The 24,374-nt window shown below is 45.3% G+C and overlaps 1 protein-coding gene across 1 annotated transcript; it reads left to right on the top strand.

The window, feature by feature from the left end:
- The first annotated feature begins 2,293 nt into the window (after positions 1 to 2,293).
- Positions 2,294 to 17,927, top strand: GDPD2 (glycerophosphodiester phosphodiesterase domain containing 2). Its single transcript, XM_018572134.1, has 14 exons — positions 2,294 to 2,398; positions 2,603 to 2,706; positions 3,048 to 3,141; positions 3,648 to 3,707; positions 3,794 to 3,892; positions 9,138 to 9,231; positions 10,428 to 10,573; positions 10,929 to 11,011; positions 11,221 to 11,371; positions 12,556 to 12,768; positions 13,788 to 13,933; positions 16,666 to 16,813; positions 17,682 to 17,764; positions 17,852 to 17,927. The coding sequence occupies exons 1-14, from the start codon at positions 2,294 to 2,296 to the stop codon at positions 17,925 to 17,927; spliced, it is 1,602 nt and encodes a 533-aa protein (XP_018427636.1).
- Positions 17,928 to 24,374: the final 6,447 nt, after the last annotated feature.

Here is a 24,374-nt window from a genome sequence, read left to right as displayed (position 1 = left end):
CGGCAGAAAAAAAAGCACCATAGAGTCCGCCCCTTTTTGAAATGCTTTTGTTTATTTTATCTCCGTGTAGAACTAGGTGCGCCCCAATCATGATTACAGTCACTTGCTGTCTCCGGATATTCAATTGTAGTAAAGGAAAACCAATCTCCGGGCGCCTTGCCCCGTCACACTGGTAAATAATAGGATTGGTGACGACGGTTGGGACAGTCCATTGTTGGGGAATATTGGGGGGGACTGAACCCCGACATAGGGACTGTTACTCTGTGATGTTTGCATTCACTGAACGGCTGTCATCATCATCATCGTTTCTATTTCTTCTCATTTATTCTTCAATAACCAGGAATTTGTCTTCTAACCTGCGTGAGATTTTTTAGCACATTGATCTTTTATTTCCGTCGCAGGATTTGTTTTATAACTTTCACATCAAGTTTCTTATTTTTCTACTTCTGAGAACCGAACATTCGGATTTAGTGACAATGATCCGGGAAGATTGGAAGGTGACGGATTTTACTCCGGATTCCTGGTCATTACTATATACAGTATATACAATGTAACACATGGAAGGATGCCCGGTCAGTACTATATACAGTATATACAATGTAACACATGGAAGGATTCCCGGTCATTACTATATACAGTATATACAATGTAACACATGGAAGGATTCCCGGTCATTACTATATACAGTATATACAATGTAACACATGGAAGGATGCCCGGTCAGTACTATATACAGTATATACAATGTAACACATGGAAGGATTCCCGGTCATTACTATATACAGTATATACAATGTAACACATGGAAGGATGCCCGGTCATTACTATATACAGTATATACAATGTAACACATGGAAGGATGCCCGGTCATTACTATATACAGTATATACAATGTAACACATGGAAGGATGCCCGGTCAGTACTATATACAGTATATACAATGTAACACATGGAAGGATGCCCGGTCATTACTATATACAGTATATACAATGTAACACATGGAAGGATGCCCGGTCATTACTATATACAGTATATACAATGTAACACATGGAAGGATGCCCGGTCAGTACTATATACAGTATATACAATGTAACACATGGAAGGATGCCCGGTCATTACTATATACAGTATATACAATGTAACACATGGAAGGATCCCCGGTCATTACTATATACAGTATATACAATGTAACACATGGAAGGATGCCCGGTCAGTACTATATACAGTATATACAATGTAACACATGGAAGGATGCCCGGTCAGTACTATATACAGTATATACAATGTAACACATGGAAGGATGCCCGGTCAGTACTATATACAGTATATACAATGTAACACATGGAAGGATTCCCGGTCATTACTATATACAGTATATACAATGTAACACATGGAAGGATGCCCGGTCATTACTATATACAGTATATACAATGTAACACATGGAAGTTTTTCTCGTGGGCTCCGTCCCGCCTTCCACTTTCACCTGGTATCGCGGGTCAGGTGATTGAACCTTCTGGAAGGCTGCACAGGATTTCCGTTCCCCTCAGGACGGAACAATCATATTTTATTGCCGGATTCAGTTGCCAGTCTCGGGTCTGGAGGCTCCGGCATTGCGATGGATGAAAACGTTCTCTGCTCCCCTTCACCATGAACAGAAATTGGCATTTGAAGGCTGAACTCCGGAGAAACTTCCAGATACACGGGAGCTGCTGCAGCTGCCCAATGTGTTGTATTACTGTCCATCCAGTCCTGACATTTACACAGCTCTGTCACACAGCACATCCCTGAGGAGAACGGATTGTTCTCTGCTTTAGTTCAGTAAGGGAGGAGACCTCTAAGTCTTGCCAGGAAGCCTCGGGGCTTAAAGGACTTGTCCCTCGTGAAAGGGGAAGAACCAGACTGATGTGCTCATCTTTGTGTCAGTCTGCTCTCTCCTTCTATCAGCATGTGCCTCGCACTGCAGCAGAACTGATCGGCTCCTTGTGCTGCACTTTGCAGGTTCTCTGTTGGGTGAGTGTGGTTGGCTAGAGGGTCTCCATCAATGACTTCCAACCTAATCCAGAGATCGGGATGCTCTGGAGTTTCTAATGAAGTTGCTTATTCACCCCCAGCGTCTATAGCTCCCACCTCTGGGGTGTCTTCCTGGTGGTCACATGATGAACAGGCTCCTCCTCCTCCAGCGTTGGCTGTCCTCCATGCTGTAGATAATGGCGCTCGCATTGGCTCATTCTAGGCAGCATTGTACTGTGAGCCCAGGCTGTGAGATGAAACCGAACTCGGAGGGGGCGTGTCTATGACGGGGAGTCCAGGAAGTGGAAGAATGGTGACGGGCGTCATTCCACCAGGAAGTGTAGTGGCGACCAGTAGGGGGGGAGGGTGGTGTCGGAATGTGGAGAGGGTGAGAAGTACTTTACAAAATAATGTTTTACTACATGAAAGGAAAGCAAAGCCAACAAACATATCAAGGTGGGTGTACGGTGGACCCGGCGTCTAGGAATTGTGTTGGCTGTGTACCATGTGACCCTTAGATGCGGCCGCCGTTACTTGTTCTGATTATGGACATGAATTGACCCGACGCTGAAACTTTCTTTTTTTCTTCCAGTGCGAGTGTGTCTGGGTTCTCCTGATCTTCCTTATCTTCCTCTTCACACTGATATGGATGTATGTCACGCTGATCCTAAAAAACGACATACACAACTTCAATGAGTAAGTGTCGCCCCCTTTACTGTCCCCTTATAGTTCTATTCGGCCTCTTCAGCCCCCCAAAACCCGGACGGAGCCCCAGAAATATACACGGGATCAGATAGACATTGTATGAGCATCCTCCATTGTCATTTCTCAGTAGTTGTACAGGAAGTCTAAATATGACTGTGCAGTCACACCCAGTGTACTCTGCTAATAGCCCCGGTCAGACACTCTAACCTCTCCCTATGCCGCTATCTGTAGGTTCTCTCCAATTGCTTTTACCTCCCATAGATACAAGAAAGATAAACAAAGAGGGAAATCTTCAATTCTCTTTTTTAATCTGATTTATAATTTTTCTGCAGAGAAATCTTCCGGTTGCTGGGCTTGTGGCAGGACTGGTCTGTGGTGTTTATAACGGTGGCGGCCGTCCTTCTCGCCTATTGTGCTGTCCTGATGGTACGTATAGAACACGAGGCGGGACAGAGTGTTGTCACCCTGTAACAGGAAGTGCACTTTTTTCTGTGCTTTTGTCGCGTCTTTGTGAAAGGAAAACTTGCGTGTCGTATTTGGGGTACATTGCAACGAATGGCATCACAAGTGCGACACGTGTCCTTGGCGTGTTTCCGGTGTTCCTGCAATACCGTGATTATGTAACGTCAATAAAGACGTATTGATGATGAGGATGGTGCACTGGTGACTTACTCTCTTCTCTTGGAGAGTTTTGGGACACGAATGGGGCTCATTTTATACGTTTCACTTGTTTTCTCCGTTTTATTTTTAGACTTTTCAAGAAGAAAGTTTCTGTTTTTTTTTTTATAACAATGTTTTTGGGTTTTTTTTCAATGATTTGCCGACAGACATTTACTTGTTACAATGCTGCCCTCTGCTGTCCTCTGCTGCCCTCTGCTGGTGGATGAAGGATTCCTGTCTCACAATGCGTTCTCTCATTTCCCATCATACAGATCATCTCCATGTGCCTCCTCCTGTGCGCTCAGCCCCTCAGACTGCACTGGGTCCATAAGGTGAGACTCCGACCTTCATCTCCTGTCATCGGGAGGTCAGAGGTCGGCCCCATTCTAACCTGGATCTTGTGTTTTCTGTCCATCAGGTTCTGCTGGCGTTCTGCACCGTGCTGGTATCTCTGGGAATTATCGGTCTGTACTTCAAGTGGAAGATTGAATGGGCCGCGGTCGCCGTCTCGTTGCAGGTGATTTATTTATTTTATTTTAGAAGTGAAATCGAGTTTTCATTTTCTTGAGAGTTACAGAAACTCCTTTCACCTCTCCGGGACCTGTTCTTGTACCAAAAAAGTCCCCTCATTGGCCTTATTATAATCATTTAAGATATGTAAGGTATTATTATTATTAATTATTATTATTACCTTGAATATCTTGCATTATTATTTTTATTTACTTAAATAATATAATAATATAACAACAATAGCCATACTACTAATAATAATAATAATGTAAAGTAATTATAATAATAATAACAACAACACTACTACTAATATTATCCTAAATAATATAATAATATAACAACAATAGCCATACTACTAATAATAATAATAATGTAAAGTAATTATAATAATAATAACAACAACACTACTACTAATATTATCCTAAATAATATAATAATATAACAACAATAGCCATACTACTAATAATAATAATAATGTAAAGTAATTATAATAATAATAACAACAACACTACTACTAATATTATCCTAAATAATATAATAATATAACAACAATAGCCATACTACTAATAATAATAATAATGTAAAGTAATTATAATAATAATAACAACAACACTACTACTAATATTATCCTAAATAATATAATAATATAACAACAATAGCCATACTACTAATAATAATAATAATGTAAAGTAATTATAATAATAATAACAACAACACTACTACTAATATTATCCTAAATAATATAATAATATAACAACAATAGCCATACTACTAATAATAATAATAATGTAAAGTAATTATAATAATAATAACAACAACACTACTACTAATATTATCCTAAATAATATAATAATATAACAACAATAGCCATACTACTAATAATAATAATAATGTAAAGTAATTATAATAATAATAACAACAACACTACTACTAATATTATCCTAAATAATATAATAATATAACAACAATAGCCATACTACTAATAATAATAATAATGTAAAGTAATTATAATAATAATAACAACAACACTACTACTAATATTATCCTAAATAATATAATAATATAACAACAATAGCCATACTACTAATAATAATAATAATGTAAGAAATTTAAGATAACAACTATACTACTACTACTGATAATAATTTAGGATAATATTAGTAGTAGTGTTGTTATTATAAGTATCTTAAATTATTATTATTAGTAGTTAGTATGGTTGTTGTTAATAATTAATATTATTATTTTATCCATTTTGTGCAGAAAATAAGGACTGTTTTAAATTTAAAGCAACAGTACACGAATAGCAACAAATAATCATAAAACGAGAATTGGGCAGATCTGTTGTCTTCTGTTGTCATCCCGGCCAGCACTGTGACATTAACCCCGTACGCCTGAAGCTGGCCGCACACTGGTAGATTTTCATATGACCATTCTCATTGTGATGTCATGATTGTCCAATGTCACTACAGTGTGGAATGGTGTGCTGGTGGCTTCCCCCTTTAATACAATCAGAGAGTTGATGAATGTCATCCAGATTTCATTTTGGGTTTTATTTTTGGGGGATTTTGGGGAGGGGCTCAGAATTCACACAGTCTGGAGAAGGAAAAGTGAATTCCGGCTCTGCTGACTTCTCTTCGATCCCTATCTGATCCCTATAGAGGACGGACTGTGATCACTGTCCTTGGTCTGCATATACTTTGTATTCGGATGAATCGTTTCATTGTTCCTGTTACAGCTGTAAATGTAACACATCCGGCACACCGAGGGTTAAATTGTATCGCGAATTCCTTCACACCATCCGTCATACACCCCCCATGTGATCATCCTACCCGCATCAGGGACAATGAATACACTTTCTGTTTCTGACGGGGTGAATGTCCTGCGGGTTCACCTGACGTTTGGTGAGTCTTAAGTCGGTCCTAAACGGTTAGAATTTCATCCGAAAAATCTCATCGGAAGATTCCATGATGTCATCAGAGGCTTGAATAGCATCCAAAATCCAAAATGTGCCTGAAGAAGGACAGAGCGTTGTCACCCTATAACAGGAAGTGTCTGAACAAGGACAGAGCATTGTTACCCTATAACAGGAAGTGTCTGAACAAGGACAGAGCATTGTTACCCTATAACAGGAAGTGTCTGAACAAGGACAGAGCATTGTCACCCTATAACAGGAAGTGCCTGAACAAGGACAGAGCATTGTTACCCTATAACAGGAAGTGCCTGAACAAGGACAGAGCATTGTTAGCCTATAACAGGAAGTGTCTCAAGAAGGACAGAGCGTTGTCACCCTATAACAGGAAGTGCCTGAACAAGGACAGAGCATGGTCACCCTATAACAGGAAGTGTCTGAAGAAGGACAGAGCATGGTCACCCTATAACAGGAAGTGCCTGAACAAGGACAGAACGTTGTCACCCTATAACAGGAAGTGCCTGAACAAGGACCCTCATAGGAGGATCACCGGGGATTATTTAATATTGCCTGTTAGTGATTGGGTTTCCATCTTTCCCATGTGGTGGTGTTCAGCTTCTCTGGAGTCTGACTGTCCCGGAAACTGGTCATGTGACTCTGGTAATGATCGGCTCAGCTCTGTCACGCTGTCAGTAAATTTTCGGGTTTTATAAATCTTACTTAGAGACTTTTCAGTAATATATGAGCTCGGATATTCCAGAACAGACCCAGCTAGTGACCAACACAAATGTTCACCAATCCCTCTGGTCCATGGCTCCAATGAACGACTTCTGTGTCTTATACCAACTAATCCAGATAAACCGATCACTGAACAGGAAACCAAATCCTGGCCGAGGGAGAAATACCCGGGAACCAAATCATGGCGATGACAACGTCCAATATTTATATATATATATTGTATCTGTGTTTTATCTTTCTCTTTATCTCTATTCATAATATATATGGATGCTCTCTCTCCCTCTCCTCTCTCTCTCTCCTCTCTCTCTCCTCTCTCTCCTCTCTCTCCTCTCCCTCCCTCTCTCTCTCCTCTCCCTCTCCCTCTCCTCTCCCTCTCTTCTCTCTTCTCTCTTCTTCTCTCTCTCTCCCTCTCCGCTCTCTCTCTCTCCCTCTCCGCTCTCTCTCTCTCCCTCTCCTCTCTCCCTCTCCTCTCTCCCTCTCCTTCTCCCTCTCTACCTCTCTCTCTCTCCCTCTCCTCTCTCTCCTCTCCCTCTCCTCCCTCTTCTCTCTCTTCTCTCCCTCTCTTCTCTCCCTCTCTTCTCTCCTCTCTCGCTCTCTTCTCTCGCTCTCTTCTCTCTTCTCTCTCTCTCTCTCTCTCTCTCCTCTTCTCTCTCCTCCCTTCTCTCTCTCTCCTCTTCTCTCTCCCCCCTTCTCTCTCTCTCCTCTTCTCTCTCCCCCTTCTCTCTCTCTCTCTCCCTCCCTTCTCTCTCCCTCTCCCTCCCTTCTCTCTCCCTCTCCCTCCCTTCTCTCTCCCTCTCCCTCCCTTCTCTCTCCCTCTCCCTCCCTTCTCTCTCCCTCTCCCTCCCTTCTCTCTCCCTCTCCCTCCCTTCTCTCTCCCTCTCCCTCCCTTCTCTCTCCCTCTCCCTCCCTTCTCTCTCCCTCTCCCTCCCTTCTCTCTCCCTCTCCCTCCCTTCTCTCTCCCTCTCCCTCCCTTCTCTCTCCCTCTCCCTCCCTTCTCTCTCCCTCTCCCTCCCTTCTCTCTCCCTCTCCCTCCCTTCTCTCTCCCTCTCCCTCCCTTCTCTCTCCCTCTCCCTCCCTTCTCTCTCCCTCTCCCTCCCTTCTCTCTCCCTCTCCCTCCCTTCTCTCTCCCTCTCCCTCCCTTCTCTCTCCCTCTCCCTCCCTTCTCTCTCCCTCTCCCTCCCTTCTCTCTCCCTCTCCCTCCCTTCTCTCTCCCTCTCCCTCCCTTCTCTCTCCCTCTCCCTCCCTTCTCTCTCCCTCTCCCTCCCTTCTCTCTCCCTCTCCCTCCCTTCTCTCTCCCTCTCCCTCCCTTCTCTCTCCCTCTCCCTCCCTTCTCTCTCCCTCTCCCTCCCTTCTCTCTCCCTCTCCCTCCCTTCTCTCTCCCTCTCCCTCCCTTCTCTCTCCCTCTCCCTCCCTTCTCTCTCCCTCTCCCTCCCTTCTCTCTCCCTCTCCCTCCCTTCTCTCTCCCTCTCCCTCCCTTCTCTCTCCCTCTCCCTCCCTTCTCTCTCCCTCTCTCTCTCTCTCCTCTTCTCTCTCCCCCCTTCTCTCTCTCTCTCTCCCTCCTGCACAATACATGGGAAGACTCCAACTTAATGTAAACTCTATCTTTCTACATTAATGGAGATCTTGATGCCGGTCCTCGTGCTCCGGCTCTGACAGCTGTCATTGGTTGTCTGGAGGTCTCCATTCATCTATGTAATGAACAAAGGTTACCGCCGGGTCCCGCCTCCTGCCAGCGCCGTCCACACATCAGTCGGCTATGAATGTCGTTTTCTTTTTTCCTTGATATTTTAGGCTCAGAGTAACATTCCCGACCCGGGGATAGAATACAATGTTTCCTTACAGCTAAAAACCTGAGACGTTCCTGTCATTGTATCAAAGATCCCCCCACATGATGGAACTCTAGAAAAGTTATTCTTGCCGAACCCTATAAGAACATAATATATAATAGAATCTGTCAGAGGACGGGAGCGTTGTGGGGTATTCGGGGGGTTGTTGGGTATTCGGGGGTCCTCTCCCTGATGGTTTCAGGTTTTTATAGGATTAGGAATTAGGAGTTTTGTATTTTTTGGGTTGAAGAGATTTCTGCTGATCTGTGGAGAACATATCGCATGGAAGGTGTCTCTGGATGGCAGTGTAGAAGATATGCAGCGAATAGTTTTCTGTATTCAGTATATGATTTGTGGACATGTGTGGCCCCCAGCAGTGACCTCTCTGTAGACGTGCGGGGCCCCAGCAGTGACCTCTCTGTGGACATATGGGGCCCACAGCAGTGACTTCTCTATGGACATGTGTGGCCCCCAGCAGTCCCTCTCTGTAGATGTGTGGGGCCCCCAGCAGTGACCTCTCTGTGGACATATGGGGCCCACAACAGTGACTTCTCTGTGGACATGTGTGGCCCCCAGCAGTCCCTCTCTGTAGAGGTGTGGGATCAGGTATGTAAAGTCCTTGTTTCGGGGTCCCCTGGGCATTATTGAACATTTAACCCTTGCAGTGCCGTGGGGGCCCCCCCTGGAAGGTTCATTTTTTAGTTTCCCCTGGAGCTCAGCTTTAATCCCCGGTTAATTTCCACCTATGTAAAGTGACGTGCCCCTCTTCTTCACTGCAGGCGACGAGTCCGTTTCTGCACATTGGCGCTGTGTTTGGGGTCTCCGCCTTGGCCTGGGTCCTCGCCGGATATTTTTGGGAGACGAAGCTCAAAGGTAACAAAGATTCTAGAAATGAACTATTTGTATCTGTCGGTTGTTGTACACAAAGTATAATTCATCAATAATCCGATCACATGGGAACCCCACCATAGATATGGGGAGGGTGGAGGAGGGGCCACACCATAGACATGGGGAGGATGGTGGAGGGGCCACACCATAGACATGGGAGGGTGGAGGAAGGGCCACACCACAGACATGGGAGGGTGGAGGAGGGGCCACGCCATAGACATGGAGAGGGTGGAGGAAGGTAAACACCATAGACATGGGGAGGGTGGAGGAGGGGCCACACCATAGACATGGGGAGGTTGGAGGAGGGGCCACACCATAGACATGGGGAGGGTGGAGGAGGGGCCACACTATAGACATGGGTAGGAGGAGCCAAGATATAGACATGGGGAGGGAGGAGGAGGGGCCACACCATAGACACGGGGAGGGTGGAGGAGGGGCCAAGCTATAGACATGGGGAGGGTGGAGGAGGGGCCACACCATAGACACGGGGAGGGTGGAGGAGGGGCCAAGCTATAGACATGGGGAGGGTGGAGGAGGGGCCACACTATAGACATGGGTAGGAGGAGCCAAGATATAGACATGGGGAGGGAGGAGGAGGGGCCACACCATAGACACGGGGAGGGTGGAGGAGGGGCCAAGCTATAGACATGGGGAGGGTGGAGGAGGGGCCACACTATAGACATGGGTAGGAGGAGCCAAGATATAGACATGGGGAGGGAGGAGGAGGGGCCACACCATAGACACGGGGAGGGTGGAGGAGGGGCCACGCTATAGACATGGATAGGAGGTGCCAAGATATAGACATGGGGAGGGTGGAGGAGGGGCCGCACCATAGACATGGGGAGGGTGGAGGAGGGGCCAAGCTATAGACATGGGTAGGAGGTGCCAAGATATAGACATGGGGAGGGCGGAGGAGGGGCCGCACCATAGACATGGGGAGGGTGGAGGAGGGGCCACACCATAGACATGGGGAGGGTGGAGGTGGGGCTATGCTATAGACATGGGTAGGAGGAGCCAAGATATAGACATAGGGAGGGAGGAGAAGGGGGCCACACCATGGACATATTACCCCAACCAATCACAGCGGAGGGGGATCCGGCACGGCTCGTCTGGCCATTGAATCTAATAATCTTCGAGGAAACAATGACGTGAGTTGATATGTAAATGTCTTTTGTTCCTAGTATTGAAGTGTCTCCTCCTGGTTGTGTACTGCCTCCTTGTGTGCGCGTTGTTTGTGAGTCCCATCTTCGCCACATCACCCTGCGTCATGAATGCGTCTGAGCTCACCCCCAGACCCCAAATTATAGGACATCGCGGAGCACCAATGGTAAGATATTGGAGGACGGGCCCATAAAGCTTTGTCTTCTCTCCACTCCCAGCCTCTTGACTGGACAGCGAAAGAGCAGCCGCAGTCTGATGAGGTCATTGCTCTTCTCGCTCTGCTCTCTCCCTCATCAGCATGTTCATTTGCATGCAGCACACCTGATTGTCGCCCTGCTCCTCCCTCTTCCAGTCTGAGTGCTGCTGTACAGTGAGTGGTAAGAGGCTGATACATAGTAACATGAGATTAATTTAGGGAAATACATGAAACGATGTGTGGAGTTCAGTTTCCAGTGGACAGATAAACAGTCAAGGCCTCTGATTGGAGAGATATTTAGGATGACAAGGTCTTTATTTTGCAGTTGGCTCCAGAAAACACAATGATGTCATTCGAGAAGCTGGTGGAATCTGGCGGAAAGGTGTTTGAAACGGACGTTGTGGTGAGGTAATGCGAGAATTCTGCGTTCGCCATCATCTGTTATGTATCATGTGTACTGTGTGCGGGTTCAACGCCGTCTGTTATGTATCATGCGTACTGTGTGCGGGTCATCGTCGTCTGTTATGTATCATGTGTACTGTGTGCGGGTTCATCGTCGTCTGTTATGTATCATGTGTACTGTGTGCGGGTTCCGATTGTCTGTTCTCTGTCCTCAGCTGGGATGGGGTCCCCTTTCTGATGCACGATGACACTCTGCTGAGGACAACCAACGTCATTGACGTGTTTAAAAATCGATCGCGTGAAAACTGCGCTAACTTCACCTGGAGCGACCTGAAGATGCTGAACGCTGGTGAATGGTTCATGCAGGTAACTGCCAATATATCAGGAGATCAATAATATGATACCGATCAATAAAGAGGCAGAAAGATACATAATTACACTTCCTCAAAGTAACATTTACAAAGTATCAACTGACTCCACACATTCACTCAGCGTGTATCAGATTATCATTGTGCCGAGCTAAGATTCCAATGGGTGAATAGATCTCGATGGGTAAATTATGAAGATTCCATAAAACAAATTTCCAATACCATCAATCACAGGGAGGTATTATGTCCTTATCCCAGCATGGCTGTGACAGTAAAGGGCTCTAGTCTTCTCCCCGTCCCCTCCTCTCTTCTCCCTCGTCCCCTCCTCTCTTCTCCCTCGTCCCCTCCTCTCTTCTCCCTCGTCCCCTCCTCTCTTCTCCCTCGTCCCCTCCTCTCTTTTCTACCTCGCCCCCTCCGCTCTTCTCCCCGTCCCCTCCGCTCTTCTCCCCGTCCCCTCCGCTCTTCTCCCCGTCCCCTCCTGTTGTATTCCTGCCCCTCCTTTCTCCCTTCCTCTCTTCTGCCCTCCTCTCCTTTTCCCTCTCTCCTTTCCCCTCTTCTCTCTCATCCATTCCCCATCTTTCCCTCCTCTCTGTCCTCATTTCCCTTCCTTTCCCCTACTCTCTCTCCTTTCCTTCCCCCTCCTCTCTCCCCTCCTTTTCCCTACTCTCTTTCCTTCTTTCCCGTCCTTTGCTCTCCTCTCTCCCCCTCCCTTCCCCTCCTCTCTCCTTGTCCATACACAGAATGCCTTGTATTCTGTGTGGGGAACAGTACAAGGCTTTTTGTGAATGGGTGAGAGGAGGAGGAGGTGACTCTAGCCCTTCCCTGTCACAGCTGCTGCTCTCCTCCCCGCAGCACCAGGCAATACAGTGCTATGTGTAGGATCCAAATAGTCACAAAAGAACATCCCGCTGTTATCAGTTACACTATTCTCAGCTATCTGTGGGGACTACAGAACTCTCCCTGGCAGGCAGGATCACCGGGTGAAAACAAAGGGACAAAAGCCAGGAAAAAAAAGAAAACTAAAGCAGCCACCACATCTAAGGATAGGTAATGGGGGGGCGGGGCAGACACATCTATGGACTGGTGCATAGATCTGTCACAGGTGAACTGATGAAGGGTTATTACTGGTAGAAAAACACCAGACTTGGTCATGTGATCTACGTACCTTTATTTTGTCTGCAGAGAAACCCGTTTGGAACAGCCGGTGATGCTGAGCGTGAAAAGGTGAAACAACAGAAAATTCCATCTCTAGAGGAAATGATCAATACATGCAAAGACCGGAACATCTCCATCATGTTTGATCTGCGGAGGCCGCCTCCTGGGCACCCCTATAACGAGAGCTTTGTGAATGTGACAGTCCATACCATCCTGAAGACTTCTATCAGTGAGGAGCTGGTGAGTCTCTCACAGTCTGCCATTTTCTTTCTTCTCTGTGACCAGAACTTCAATCTGAGCCTTCCTTTCAGTCTTGCAAAGTTGTACCGGCTCCTTTCCTCTTCCTCTGATATCACTGCACACTGGGAGCTTCTCACAATGTGCATTAGAAGATGCAGCAAGTCAGATTGGAGCCCGCCTCATTTCCTGGCTGGAGGACTTCCAGCATCATCTAGCACTTTCCTCCCCAGCCTGACTGTCCCTCGCCCCACCCCTTTCTTTCTTTCATTAGATTTCAATTCTTCCAATCATGGAGGCTCAGCGTCACTTGTAGGCATTACCTAGGGAGGTCTGTATGGAAATACAGCCTACCTAGAAATCCCTACTCCTGCAGAATTACATCTGCCCATCAAGGCATTTTGATATTTGCATAACTCCCCCCACCGCTTGCATCAGGGTAGGTGACAGGTTCAATAAAGAGAACCTGTCACCTCCAAATGCTATCGCACAGGGGCTTGTTAGCTAGCTTCTGTGTGGTAGCAATAAAGTTAAGTGAAACAAAAATAGATAAAAAATAAATAAAAATTGATAAAAAATGATAAAATAAACATTTATGAAGAAATAAGTAAAAAATAATAATTACAATGATAAAAAGTAAAAGATTGTAAGATTAAAAAAATAAAGAAATTAACAAATAATTAGAAAAAAAATTATAACAAATAAGTGAAAAAGAATCAGATAAATAAAAATGTAAAAAAAAATAAAAAAAGTGGGTGGGGCGCAAAAATGCTCTTTTGCCTGTGTAGGCAAAAATCCTTGCACCGGCCTTGGGTGCAGTGATATTTTCAGGAAGCTATGTACAGCAGCCTGCTGGCTCCTCCCACCAGCACTATATACAAATAGTACTGTGCTTACATACATTTATGCCCTTATTAGGAAATGTTATAGAAGAAAGATAGCATTCATACCTGTATACAATATTTTCCGTATATTTTATGAAATGTCTTTATAGCGGCTTTTTTTTCCCCCCCTCCCGGTAGATCCTTTGGCTTCCCGATGATGACCGGGAAGAAGTGATGCGACAAGCTCCCGGTTTTCGGCAGATTTATGGAAGGAAGAGACAGGAAAATGACACGTTGGACGCCGTCAATCTGTCCTATACAAATCTGAGCGTGGACGACATCCGGTATGGCGGCTCTTAAATACGTTGTGTGTTTTGCTTATAATTGCTTTTGATAGAAATATTTTATTGTGCTACTGTGTAACAATTTTTTGTCAGCCTCCTACCAGAGATCTGAGCTTGCATTAAATGTATGAGGAATGTAATGAGAATATCTGCACCGCCATCTTCTCCCTCCACCCTGTGTGTATGTCTTGTTGGTGCTCAACTGGCTGTGTGGAGAGACTGGGAGGTGGAAGAGGAATCCTTCTCTCCGCACTCCCATCTCTCTGCACAACTTGTCCACACAGCCAGTTGAGCACCAACAAGACATACACACAGGGTGGAGGGAGAAGATGGCGGTGCAGATATTCTCATTACATTCCTCATACATTTAATGCAAGCTCAGATCTCTGGTAGGAGGCTGACAAAGTTAGCCGAGTTAGAAATCTTTCCGTTAGGAGGAAGAATTTGGAAACTCTGAACACTGGGAGTCAAAGCGATACTTTTGTTTATCTCCTCCTTGTGTAAGGTGACATCAGAATGTTGGTACCTAGAAGTGCCTGTATGTGATATCTACTAGAGCCCTGGCGGCTGCATATGGTCCCTCCGGTACTTTTCCCAAACTGCGGCCCCCTTTGGCACTTTTTATCCAGCCCCTGGAGACCCTGCGGGCGGTATTCTGTGTTTTGGTGCTTTCAAAACCAGTAAAATATTCTTTAGGCTTTTTGGTTTGGGTTCTTTGGGTTCTTTCATGCCATATTGCTTTTTAAAAATACCACCTTACATTGGTGATCAATGGAGAACTGCCACCTTACATTGGTGATCAATGGAGAACTGCCACCTTACATTGGTGATCAATGGAGAACTGCAACCTTACAATGATTATCAATGGAGGAATAGCACTTTACATTGATGATCAATGGAGAAATACCACCTAACATTGATGATCATTGGAGGAAAACCACTTTTAAATTGGTGATCAATGGAGAAATGCCACCTTACAATGATGATCAATGGAGGAATGCCACCTCACATTGGTGATCAATGGAGAAATGCCACCTTATAATGATGATCAATGGAGAAATGCCACCTTATAATCATGATCAATGGAGGAATACCACTTTACATTGGTGATCAATGGAGAAATACCATCTTACATTGATGATCAATGGAGGAATACCACTTTAAATTGGTGATCAATGGAGAAATACCACCTTATAATGATGATCAATGGAGGAATACCACCTTACAATGGTGATCAATGGAGAAATGTCACCTTACAATGATGGTCCATGGAGAAATACCACCTCACATACATGATCAATGGAGAAATGCCACCTTACATTGATGATCGATGGAGAAATACCACATTATATTGATGATCAATGGGGAAATACCACCTTACGTTGATGATCAATGGGGAAATACCCCCCTACGTTGATGATCAATTGGGAAATACCACCTTACGTTTATGATCAATGGGGAAATACCACCTTACATTGATGATCAATGGGGAAATACCACCTAACATTGATGATCCATGGAGAAATACCACCTTACATTGATGATCCATGGAGAAATACCACCTTAGATTGATGATCAATGGAGGAATAACACTTTACATTGATGATCAATGGAGAAATACCACCTTACATTGATGAGCATTGGAGGAAAACCACTTTTAAATTGGTGATCCATGGAGAAATACCACCTTACATTGATGGTCCATGGAGAAATACCACCTTACATTGATGGTCCATGGAGAAATACCACCTTACATTGATGGTCCATGGAGGAAAACCACCTTAGATTGATGATCAGTGGAGAAATGTCGCCTTACATTGATGATCGATGTAGAAATGCCACCTTACATTGATGATCGATGGTGGAATGCCACTTTACATTGATGATCGATGGAGAAATGTCCCTTCACATTTGTGGTCTATGGAAAGAAAGCCCCCTCATACTTGTGATCAGTGTTGTCCATTACATTGACTGTCATTGGGAGATTGCTTCCTTACATTGGTGGTCATTGTAGGTAGGAGCTGAGTCTGTCATTGTTCACAGCTCAATGAAGCCTGGGCAGCGTCTGTAGGTTGGCCTGATCCAAAGATAGTGTGGAAGAGTTAGAAGCGGTGTGTCCCCGCTGGTGTAATTCAACCTGTATTTGTCCTGATGAACATTACCACTGAGCCAGAACATGATGGGAAATCCAAAACTTTGCAGTTGTCCCCAGAATGTGAATATGGGGTAAATATTCCAATGTCGACAAAAGTCTAAGAGGGGGTTTCTCATTACACTGTAGAGGTTTCCTTTCACTTCCTGTTGTGTCTTCAAGACGGGAAGTGAGTGGAAATCTACGTAATGGAACACACAGAAATAAAAAATTTATTTTTTTATTTTTGTTACTGTTTTCTACTTAATCCAAAGCGAATTTTTTTTTTCCACTTTCGATATATAGGAGATCAGAGGAGGGACAGTGCTTGAGCTGGGATGCCACATGTTTGCATCCCTTTAGCTAACTACCAAGGTTCCCACCTTAAAGGGGACCTGAAGCCAATGGTCAGCTGTGTAATGTGACATCGGGGTCACTGATGAATAGGTGGACCTGTGGTTTGGTGCAAGGTCTGCTGTAAGTTTGCTTTTGCCACGACTTTGTATTATAAGTTTATTCTTCCTGGTTATGTTACTTTAAGGAAAGACGCTTTCCCGGCCTGCAGACTTTATCTGTTCACCTCCATGTCTTTGTCACGTAGGTCATACCGCAAAGATAATATTTCGGTGAATCTGTTTGTGGTTAACAAACCCTGGCTGTTCTCCCACGTGTGGTGTGCAGGAGCCACATCTGTCACCTCCAATGACTTCCAGCTGCTGAATAACCAAAGCAAACCCATATGGCTGCTGGTGAGTAATCACATGCCTTTAAATGCTTTGTGGCAGGAGAAACCTTCCACCCTCCATTCCTCTGCAATAAAAAGATGAGATGAGGGGTGTGGCTGTGATGAGGGGTTGGGCTATAATGTGGGGATACGGCTGTGATGAGGGTTATGGCTGTGATGAGGGTTATGGCTGTGATGAGGGTTATGGCTGTGATGAGGGTTATGGCTGTGATGAGGGGTCTGGCTGTGATGAGGGGTCTGGCTGTGATGAGGGGTCTGGCTGTGATGAGGGGTCTGGCTGTAATGAGGGTGTGGCTATGATGAGGGATATGGCTTTGATGAGGGGTGTGGCTATGATGAGGGATGTGGCTGTGATGAGGGGTCGGGCTCTAATGGGGGATGTGGCTGTGATGAGGGGTCGGGCTCTAATGGGGGATATGGCTGTGATAAGGGGTCTGGCTGCAATGAGGGTTCTGGCTGTAATGGGGGATATGGCTGTGATGAGGGGTGTGGCTGTAATAGGAGATATGGCTATGATGATGGGTCCGGCTGTAAAGAGGGGTGTGGCTATACTGAGGCATTTGGCTGTGATGAGGGGTGTAGTTGTGATGAGGGGTGTGGCTGTAATAACGGGTGTGGCTGTGATGAGGGGTGTGGCTGTAAAGAGGGGTGTGGCTTTTACTCAGCTCTGCCAACACAGAGCACTGCAGGGGTAGGGCAGAATAAGGTAATGGCATTTTCAAGCAAAGATCAGTCACAAATCATAACCTGTAGAATAGGGGACTGTAACAAGATAATCTGGTGTGACAATGTAACGGAATGACGTGAGCCCACTTGTGTCTTTCACTGTTGTTCCTCCGAACGATTTTTTTTTTAACTTTTTGTTCTGACAGAATCCGAATAGTTACTTCATCATATGGATCGTGGCGGATGTTGTGGCGTTAAGTCACATTATTTGGGCATTTGTGCTGCAGAGGTAAGTGGGAGAAACTGAATTTTCCTATGGAGCATGTCGCTTAACGAAATGATTCAATACTGAACAACACCAAAATGTACTCCATAGGGGCCACCAGAGGTTTTACCTCCTCATACTGTATGTACATCGAGAGCCGGAAAGTATGAATGACACCACATTGTAATGTCACATAATACACTATATGGTCAAATGTATATGACACCCCCCGGCTTCCAGATGATGGGGTTCAGGTGTCTCCAGTGAAGGTTGTTAATACTCCATCATAGAAGACATTGTAGACAATTGTGCTCTCCCAGCCTTGTGGTCACAGTTTGGTCACAGCCTATTCTGTCCCACCATGACTGTCCCCTGTGTACAAAGCCAGTTCCATAAAGACATGGTGTTTTCTCTGGCAGCTTGGATGCCATCAAAGGTCATGTGCGTGTAAAGGCCGGCGTCCCAATACTTTTGGTAATATAGTCTGTTACCACTTATCCTGTTAATATCTTCAAAATATATGTCGGCAACTAAACTGACACAGAATGTGCTGTAATGAAGTGATACACGGGGGGAAAAAATGAGCTGAAAAATTAAAGAAAAGAGCGAGAAATGCGTTATGCACGTGTGTGTACCTGCACTTGGGTAAGACGGCGGACCGGAAGTGACGCGAAGCGCGTCTTCCGTGCAGGGCCGGTGCTAGGATTCGTAAAAACAGGGAATTTTGACAAGTACTAGTACTTGTCAAAATGCCCAGATGCTTGTGCTATGTTTTTTTTTTTTTCCACTTACCTTCGGCGCGGGAGAGCAGCGGCGAGTCAGCGCTGGTCCGGTGGGAGGACTGCCTGAGGTGCCGCGCGTGTCGGGATCCTCAGGCAGTCGCCGCCCAGCTAAATTAGGACCCCACCTGGAGCTCCTCCCACCGGACCAGCGCTGACTCACCGCTGCTCTCCCGCACCGAAGGTAGTCAGGCAGTCGCCGGCCAGCTAAATTACGACCCCACCTGGAGCTCCTCCCACCGGACCAGCGCTGACTCGCCGCTGCTCTCCCGCACCGAAGGTAAGTGGAAAAAAAAACATAGCGCAAACATCGGAGCATTTTGACAAGTACAGGTACTTGTCAAAATGCCCTGTTTTTTCCGCCCTCACCCTGCAGCGCCGTAAGACGGCCGCCTGACTTGCCTTGCAGTAGCGCCGGGCCTGCTTCCGTGCCTGAATCTCGATCGTCAGAGGTGAGTAAAACCCCCCTGCCAGCCTTATAACGCCCAGGAGGCAACGACTCCTCCCACAAATACAGGCTAATGCTTTAACCTTCCAACTTGTACTTAATCAAGTGTAATGTTTGTGTTTTGTCTGAATGTCTGCTATTTATTTGTGTTGCAGGATATGTTTACAGAAAAAAGAAGAAGAAGGTAAAGTGTTTTCACAAGTCCAATATGTGAAGGGTCCTTCCCAGGATTTAGATGAGTACCTAGATAACAGATATAAGGGAGAATCGAATACGGACCAACATAGTATAAAAGCGCTCCAGACAAATCGCAGGCGCGATCCAGGACTTGGACAGACGTCAGACAGATCTGAATCCAGGTCATCAGCAGACACAATAACCTGTTGATTGGGAACAGGCTGAAGGTGCACATACACTTTACAACCCTCGCAAGACTTTTGTCTTGCGAGGGTTGTAAAGTAATGAAAAAAACGTACGATCTGCCCATCTTGGATAGGCAGATCGTACTTGCGATGACTGCAATGAGGGGCGGGCTTCCGATGACTGCAATGAGGGGGCGGGCTTCCGATGACTGCAATGAGAGGCGGGCTTCCGATGACTGCAAACGTGCGCACACCGGCCCGTTCGTCAGTTGTCGAACAAGCAGGCCACTAACTCGCCGAGAATGGTACGATTCCCGGCGGGTTTTCCAGCCTGCTTGCTCGATGGAAGACGTGCGACCGTACAGTAGAAACGGTTGCACGCCTTCCACACACTGCGATTATCGTACGATCGTGGGATTTCCCGCAATTCTCGTACAATAATCGCGCAGTGTATGGGCACCGTTTTCTGTGCTGACCTGATCCGTACGCTCCTGCACTCAAAATGCATCCCAATGTATCCCTATGTGTTTTATGGGCTCCAGTTCTCACGTGCGCAGTCCGTTCAGGTTACGACAGAAAAAATACTGCATGTCACATTTTGTCCGGTCCAGAAACGCACGAACGCGCACGAAGTGCAACGGAAACGCAACGCAATGCCGCTAAGGGGGAAAAAAAAGAAAAAATTGTATTCTTGCTCCACTTATTATGATGTCATCAACGTTGACAAAAAATTAACTGTGAGCATCCTGACCGAAAACGCATCAAAAACGCACTGCATCAGCAGCTCCACTATTTTGTTACAAACTGACAATATAAAAGCGACGACCACCCATCAGGTTGAAGTTGCATCCACTGAGTTAGCGTAAAGGTGCCCATACACGATCGTACGATAATCGGCAGGTGTATGGGAAGCTAGGAAGACGAAAGTCGTGCGACCGTACAGTAGATGCGGTTGCACGACTTTCGTCTTCCTAGCATGCTGGAAAACCTGCCGAAAATCGTACGATTTTCGGCGGGTTGGTAGCGTAGACGAAAGTCGCAAGTGCACACTGCCCGCTCAGCATTGCAATCATCGGCAAGCCCTGCCCTCAGCGGGGAGGGCTTGCTATGATCACAAGTACGATCTGCCTGTCCAAGATGGGCAGGTTGTACGAAATTTTAATGACCTTACAACTATCGCACAACGAAAGTCGTGCGATGGTTGTAAGGTGTGTGGCGAGCTTAAATGCCAACTTTTTGTACAAATAGAGGTGGGAACTGAATTTTGATTTTGATTTTGATTTTGATTTTGATTTGTGTAAATTTCGGTAACCTGATACAGTCTGGTGTCCGGCGGCTCGATCTTTAGCTAAGAGTAGATGAATAATCGCTAGCACTGGTTCTTATTGTCCCTGTTCCGTTATATATGACAACCCCTCCATGTGACCAATCTGTCTGTCCTCAGACTGCGATGCTGTGCTGCTGATGAAGATCGAGAACCTGGTCTCCTGAGGTGACTTGACGCCGCTTTGATACGTCTGCGCCATGACCGTCCCGTCACCTGGAAGGGAAAGCACTGACAATGGAGCAGACCCGTCTAAGAGGCTTATCGGTGCGCTTACAATCTGCATCCCGCCGATCTCCGAAAACTGTGCCAAGGGGGGGCGGGTGGAAGCGACCCAGGCCGAGGGGTGTAAAGATCCCGGGGCCCGGCTGTGACTGGGGGATATTCTGGGTGCTGAGTATTTATACATTTCTAAGCTAAACTTTTTTAATGTCCTGGTCCACTATTGAAGCCCAATTTCAGCTCCAAATCTTTTTTGGGTGGAGCGGGAAACGCTTGCAATGCCTGTCGGGTGTTAAATGCTTTCTGGGTCCCCTGCTGGGATTTCCTCCTACTTCCTGTTCTGTCGGACGCTCACCGAACAGACAGGAAGTGAGGACAGACCTCCTAGACACGGGGTTCAGCCCTTCCACGCTCTGTGCAAATCATTCTGTCTGGATTTGGGCTTTGAGTTGAAATATTTTTCTTCATGTGGAGGAGGGGAACATTATATTTTCGGGGGATCTATTATAGAGATTTATGTTTTTGGTGTTTTTTTTTTTACTATTTAAAATGTTGGTTTACAAACTGGGATCCTGGCATTTTGTGTCTTTAGTTACTCGCCGTCGTCTGCCACCTGCATGACTCCTCCTCCTCTGTGCTTTTCTTGTAGGGGGTATGTTGATGAAATTTGTCAATTTGAGATTTAAGGATTAGTTGACCTTTTCCCCCCAAAAAATATATAAAGGTGAACGCTCTCACAACACCCTCCTCCCCCAATAGGCAGCACACTTCAGTCTCTTGTGATCCTTCTTTATTTTGAGATGGGTCCTGGAAGAAAGAAGAGATGCTCATTGGCTAGTAAGGTCACCTGGCCTCGCTGACCAATGACTGGTTAGGACCAATTTTCAGGTAAGAAGTCTCGCTTTCACCTGCTGAAAGGGGGACTTTGAGGCGCAGGTTGATTCGCTGTTGGAGGCCATTGCTGAAATGGCAAAATGAGAAAAAGAGGTTTATTCGGACCCGGAACCACCACCATTGGACTAATGAGGACTGGAAGACGATCTTATGGACTAATTAACCGAAATCTTCAGCTCATTACACTGGGTTTTAATAAAGTTCAAACCAATGTCTGTTGATCCTGCCAGAAACCTTGTGAGCTCCTTACTTCCTGTGCTCTTTTACCTTTGCTGCACCATTGTCAGTCACATTGTTCCCAGATCCCTGTGAACTATGGATCCCTTCCTTCTTATATCATGGAGAAGAGGAGGTGTTCTGTAGTCCTGTCCTAGGGTGACAATGCTGCCCCGCCACAGATACAGTACAGTGATTGAGCATTGTCACCCTAGGAGTTTAAATAAAGGAAAAAATGCTGGAATATAAAAACGAATGCAGCCGCCATAGCTGGGGAGCTGCAATATAACTTCCTTTTCGGCGGGTTGGTAGCGTAGACGAAAGTCGCAAGTGCACACTGCCCGCTCAGCATTGCAATCATCGGCAAGCCCTGCCCTCAGCGGGGAGGGCTTGCTATGATCACAAGTACGATCTGCCTGTCCAAGATGGGCAGGTTGTACGAAATTTTAATGACCTTACAACTATCGCACAACGAAAGTCGTGCGATGGTTGTAAGGTGTGTGGCGAGCTTAAATGCCAACTTTTTGTACAAATAGTACAGCTGGAGGGCCGGAGGTTTGCTACCCCTGGTATAGAGGAATGCAAGTTCAGAAATGTCTCAGCATTACCCTATTTCCTCCACTAGATGTCACCAGTGTACACCACATGATACCAGACTAGTCCACATAACTAAGAAGCCATTTTCTTGCTGCATTAGGGGGATGAAGGAAGGAGGAGAATCTACATCCCTATAACATGGTCTTACCATGACACTTAATTAAACTGTCCTTAGAATGTTATAGGTTCCCAGTCGCAGCATTGGTCATGGTAACAGAGACACTCCGGTGGTAATACGGTAGGCTGATGAGCGCGGAACATTATAGACGGTTCTACAGGATTTTAGTAACCGGTGCCCCGTACTTCCCATACTCACATGTGTATGTAATCTTCCATGAGGATGGGGTTACTTCAGGGCATTCAGAAGCCGGAATAATTCTCGTGCTACTTTCCTTTTTCACATGTGCTGCACCCGGGAGAAGCCATAGAAATGAAACGGAGCACAACATAGCAGAGTTACATTGTAATGTAGTTACATTATTATATATTTATAGTGTTAGATAGTTACATCGTTACATAGTTATACTTACATTTTTTCATACTTATAGTGTTAGATTGTTACATGGATACATAGTTATAGTTACAGAGTTATAGTGTTAGATTGTTACATAGTCATAGCTATAGTGTTATAGTGACATTGTTATTGTTACATAGTTATAGTCCTATAGCTATAGTGTTATTATTACATAGTTATAATGTTATAGTTACATAGCTATAGTGTTAAAGTTACATAGTTATAGTTACATAGTTATAGGTACATCATTACATAGTTATAGGTACATAGTTATAGTGTTAAAGTTACATAGTTATAGTTACATCATTACATAGTTATAGTTACATTGTTATAGTGTTATAGGTACATTGTTACATAGTTACATTGTTATAGTGTTATAGGTACATTGTTACATAGTTATAGTTACATTGTTATAGTGTTATAGGTACATTGTTATAGTTACATTGTTATAGTGTTACATAGTTATAGTTCTGGTGTTACATATTGACATTCTGACATAGTTACAGTGTTAGTCACATTGTTACAAAGTTACATTTTTAGATAATTATATTGTTACATAGTTATAGCATGACATAGTTACATTGTCAGTCAAGTTGAAAACAGGGAAGATAGAAAATAAATGAATTATGAATCTGGATCATCAGAACTCTAAACACACAAAAACCTTCATCAATCTCGGGCCAACTTGCCTAAATAGGGAGAATATTGCCTCCCTCTACGGCCATTGGATATTCCCCGGATGAACAGTCCAGAGTGTTATTATTGATGTATATCACTAGTCGGCTCTATAATGTGCATTTTTAGTAACAATCCACTAAATGGGCTTCATCTGGTTCCTCTGGAAGTCTTCCACATTTTTACAGCTCTTACTGTAAATAAGCCTTTCCTTATGCGGAAGATGAACCTCCGGGCAGGGCCTCCTCGCCATCTGTGAATTATTTTGTACCAAGTTTTCTATATGGACCCTATATGTATTTATACAAGATGATCATATCCCCCCCCTCCCTCCCCATCATCATCATCATCATCATCATCACCACCACCACCACCACCACCGAATCATCCCCTCTCAGGGAGAATACATTCAGTCCGGGTAACCTTTCCTGTCCCTTGGTCCGTAGTGAGAACACTGCCGGTTTGCTCTCAAGTAGCTGTGAACACAATCACTAAAATCTCGTATAAGATCACCATGTACACCATGTATCAGTGGAGGGGCCGCCAGCTAGGGGGGAGGGAAAACAAATATTAAAACCTCAGGAAAAGCGACCCCCCCCCCCC

The sequence above is a fragment of the Nanorana parkeri genome, unplaced genomic scaffold, assembly GCF_000935625.1.
Source record: "Nanorana parkeri isolate BGI_ZX_2015 unplaced genomic scaffold, ASM93562v1 scaffold1946, whole genome shotgun sequence".
Lineage (NCBI taxonomy): Eukaryota > Metazoa > Chordata > Amphibia > Anura > Dicroglossidae > Nanorana > Nanorana parkeri.
Note: the sequence above shows the minus strand (reverse complement) of the source record. Positions and strands in the feature narration are given on the sequence as shown.

What these genes read in the sequence shown, in the direction of transcription:
- GDPD2 (XM_018572134.1), top strand. Translation starts at nt 2,294, where the DNA reads ATGACGGGGAGTCCAGGAAGTGGAAGAATGGTGACGGGCGTCATTCCA. An exon ending in GACTGCACTGGGTCCATAAG is followed by an intron (nt 3,708 to 3,793) that starts GTGAGACTCCGA and finishes TCTGTCCATCAG; the next exon opens with GTTCTGCTGGCGTTCTGCAC. An exon ending in CTTCTATCAGTGAGGAGCTG is followed by an intron (nt 12,769 to 13,787) that starts GTGAGTCTCTCA and finishes CCCTCCCGGTAG; the next exon opens with ATCCTTTGGCTTCCCGATGA.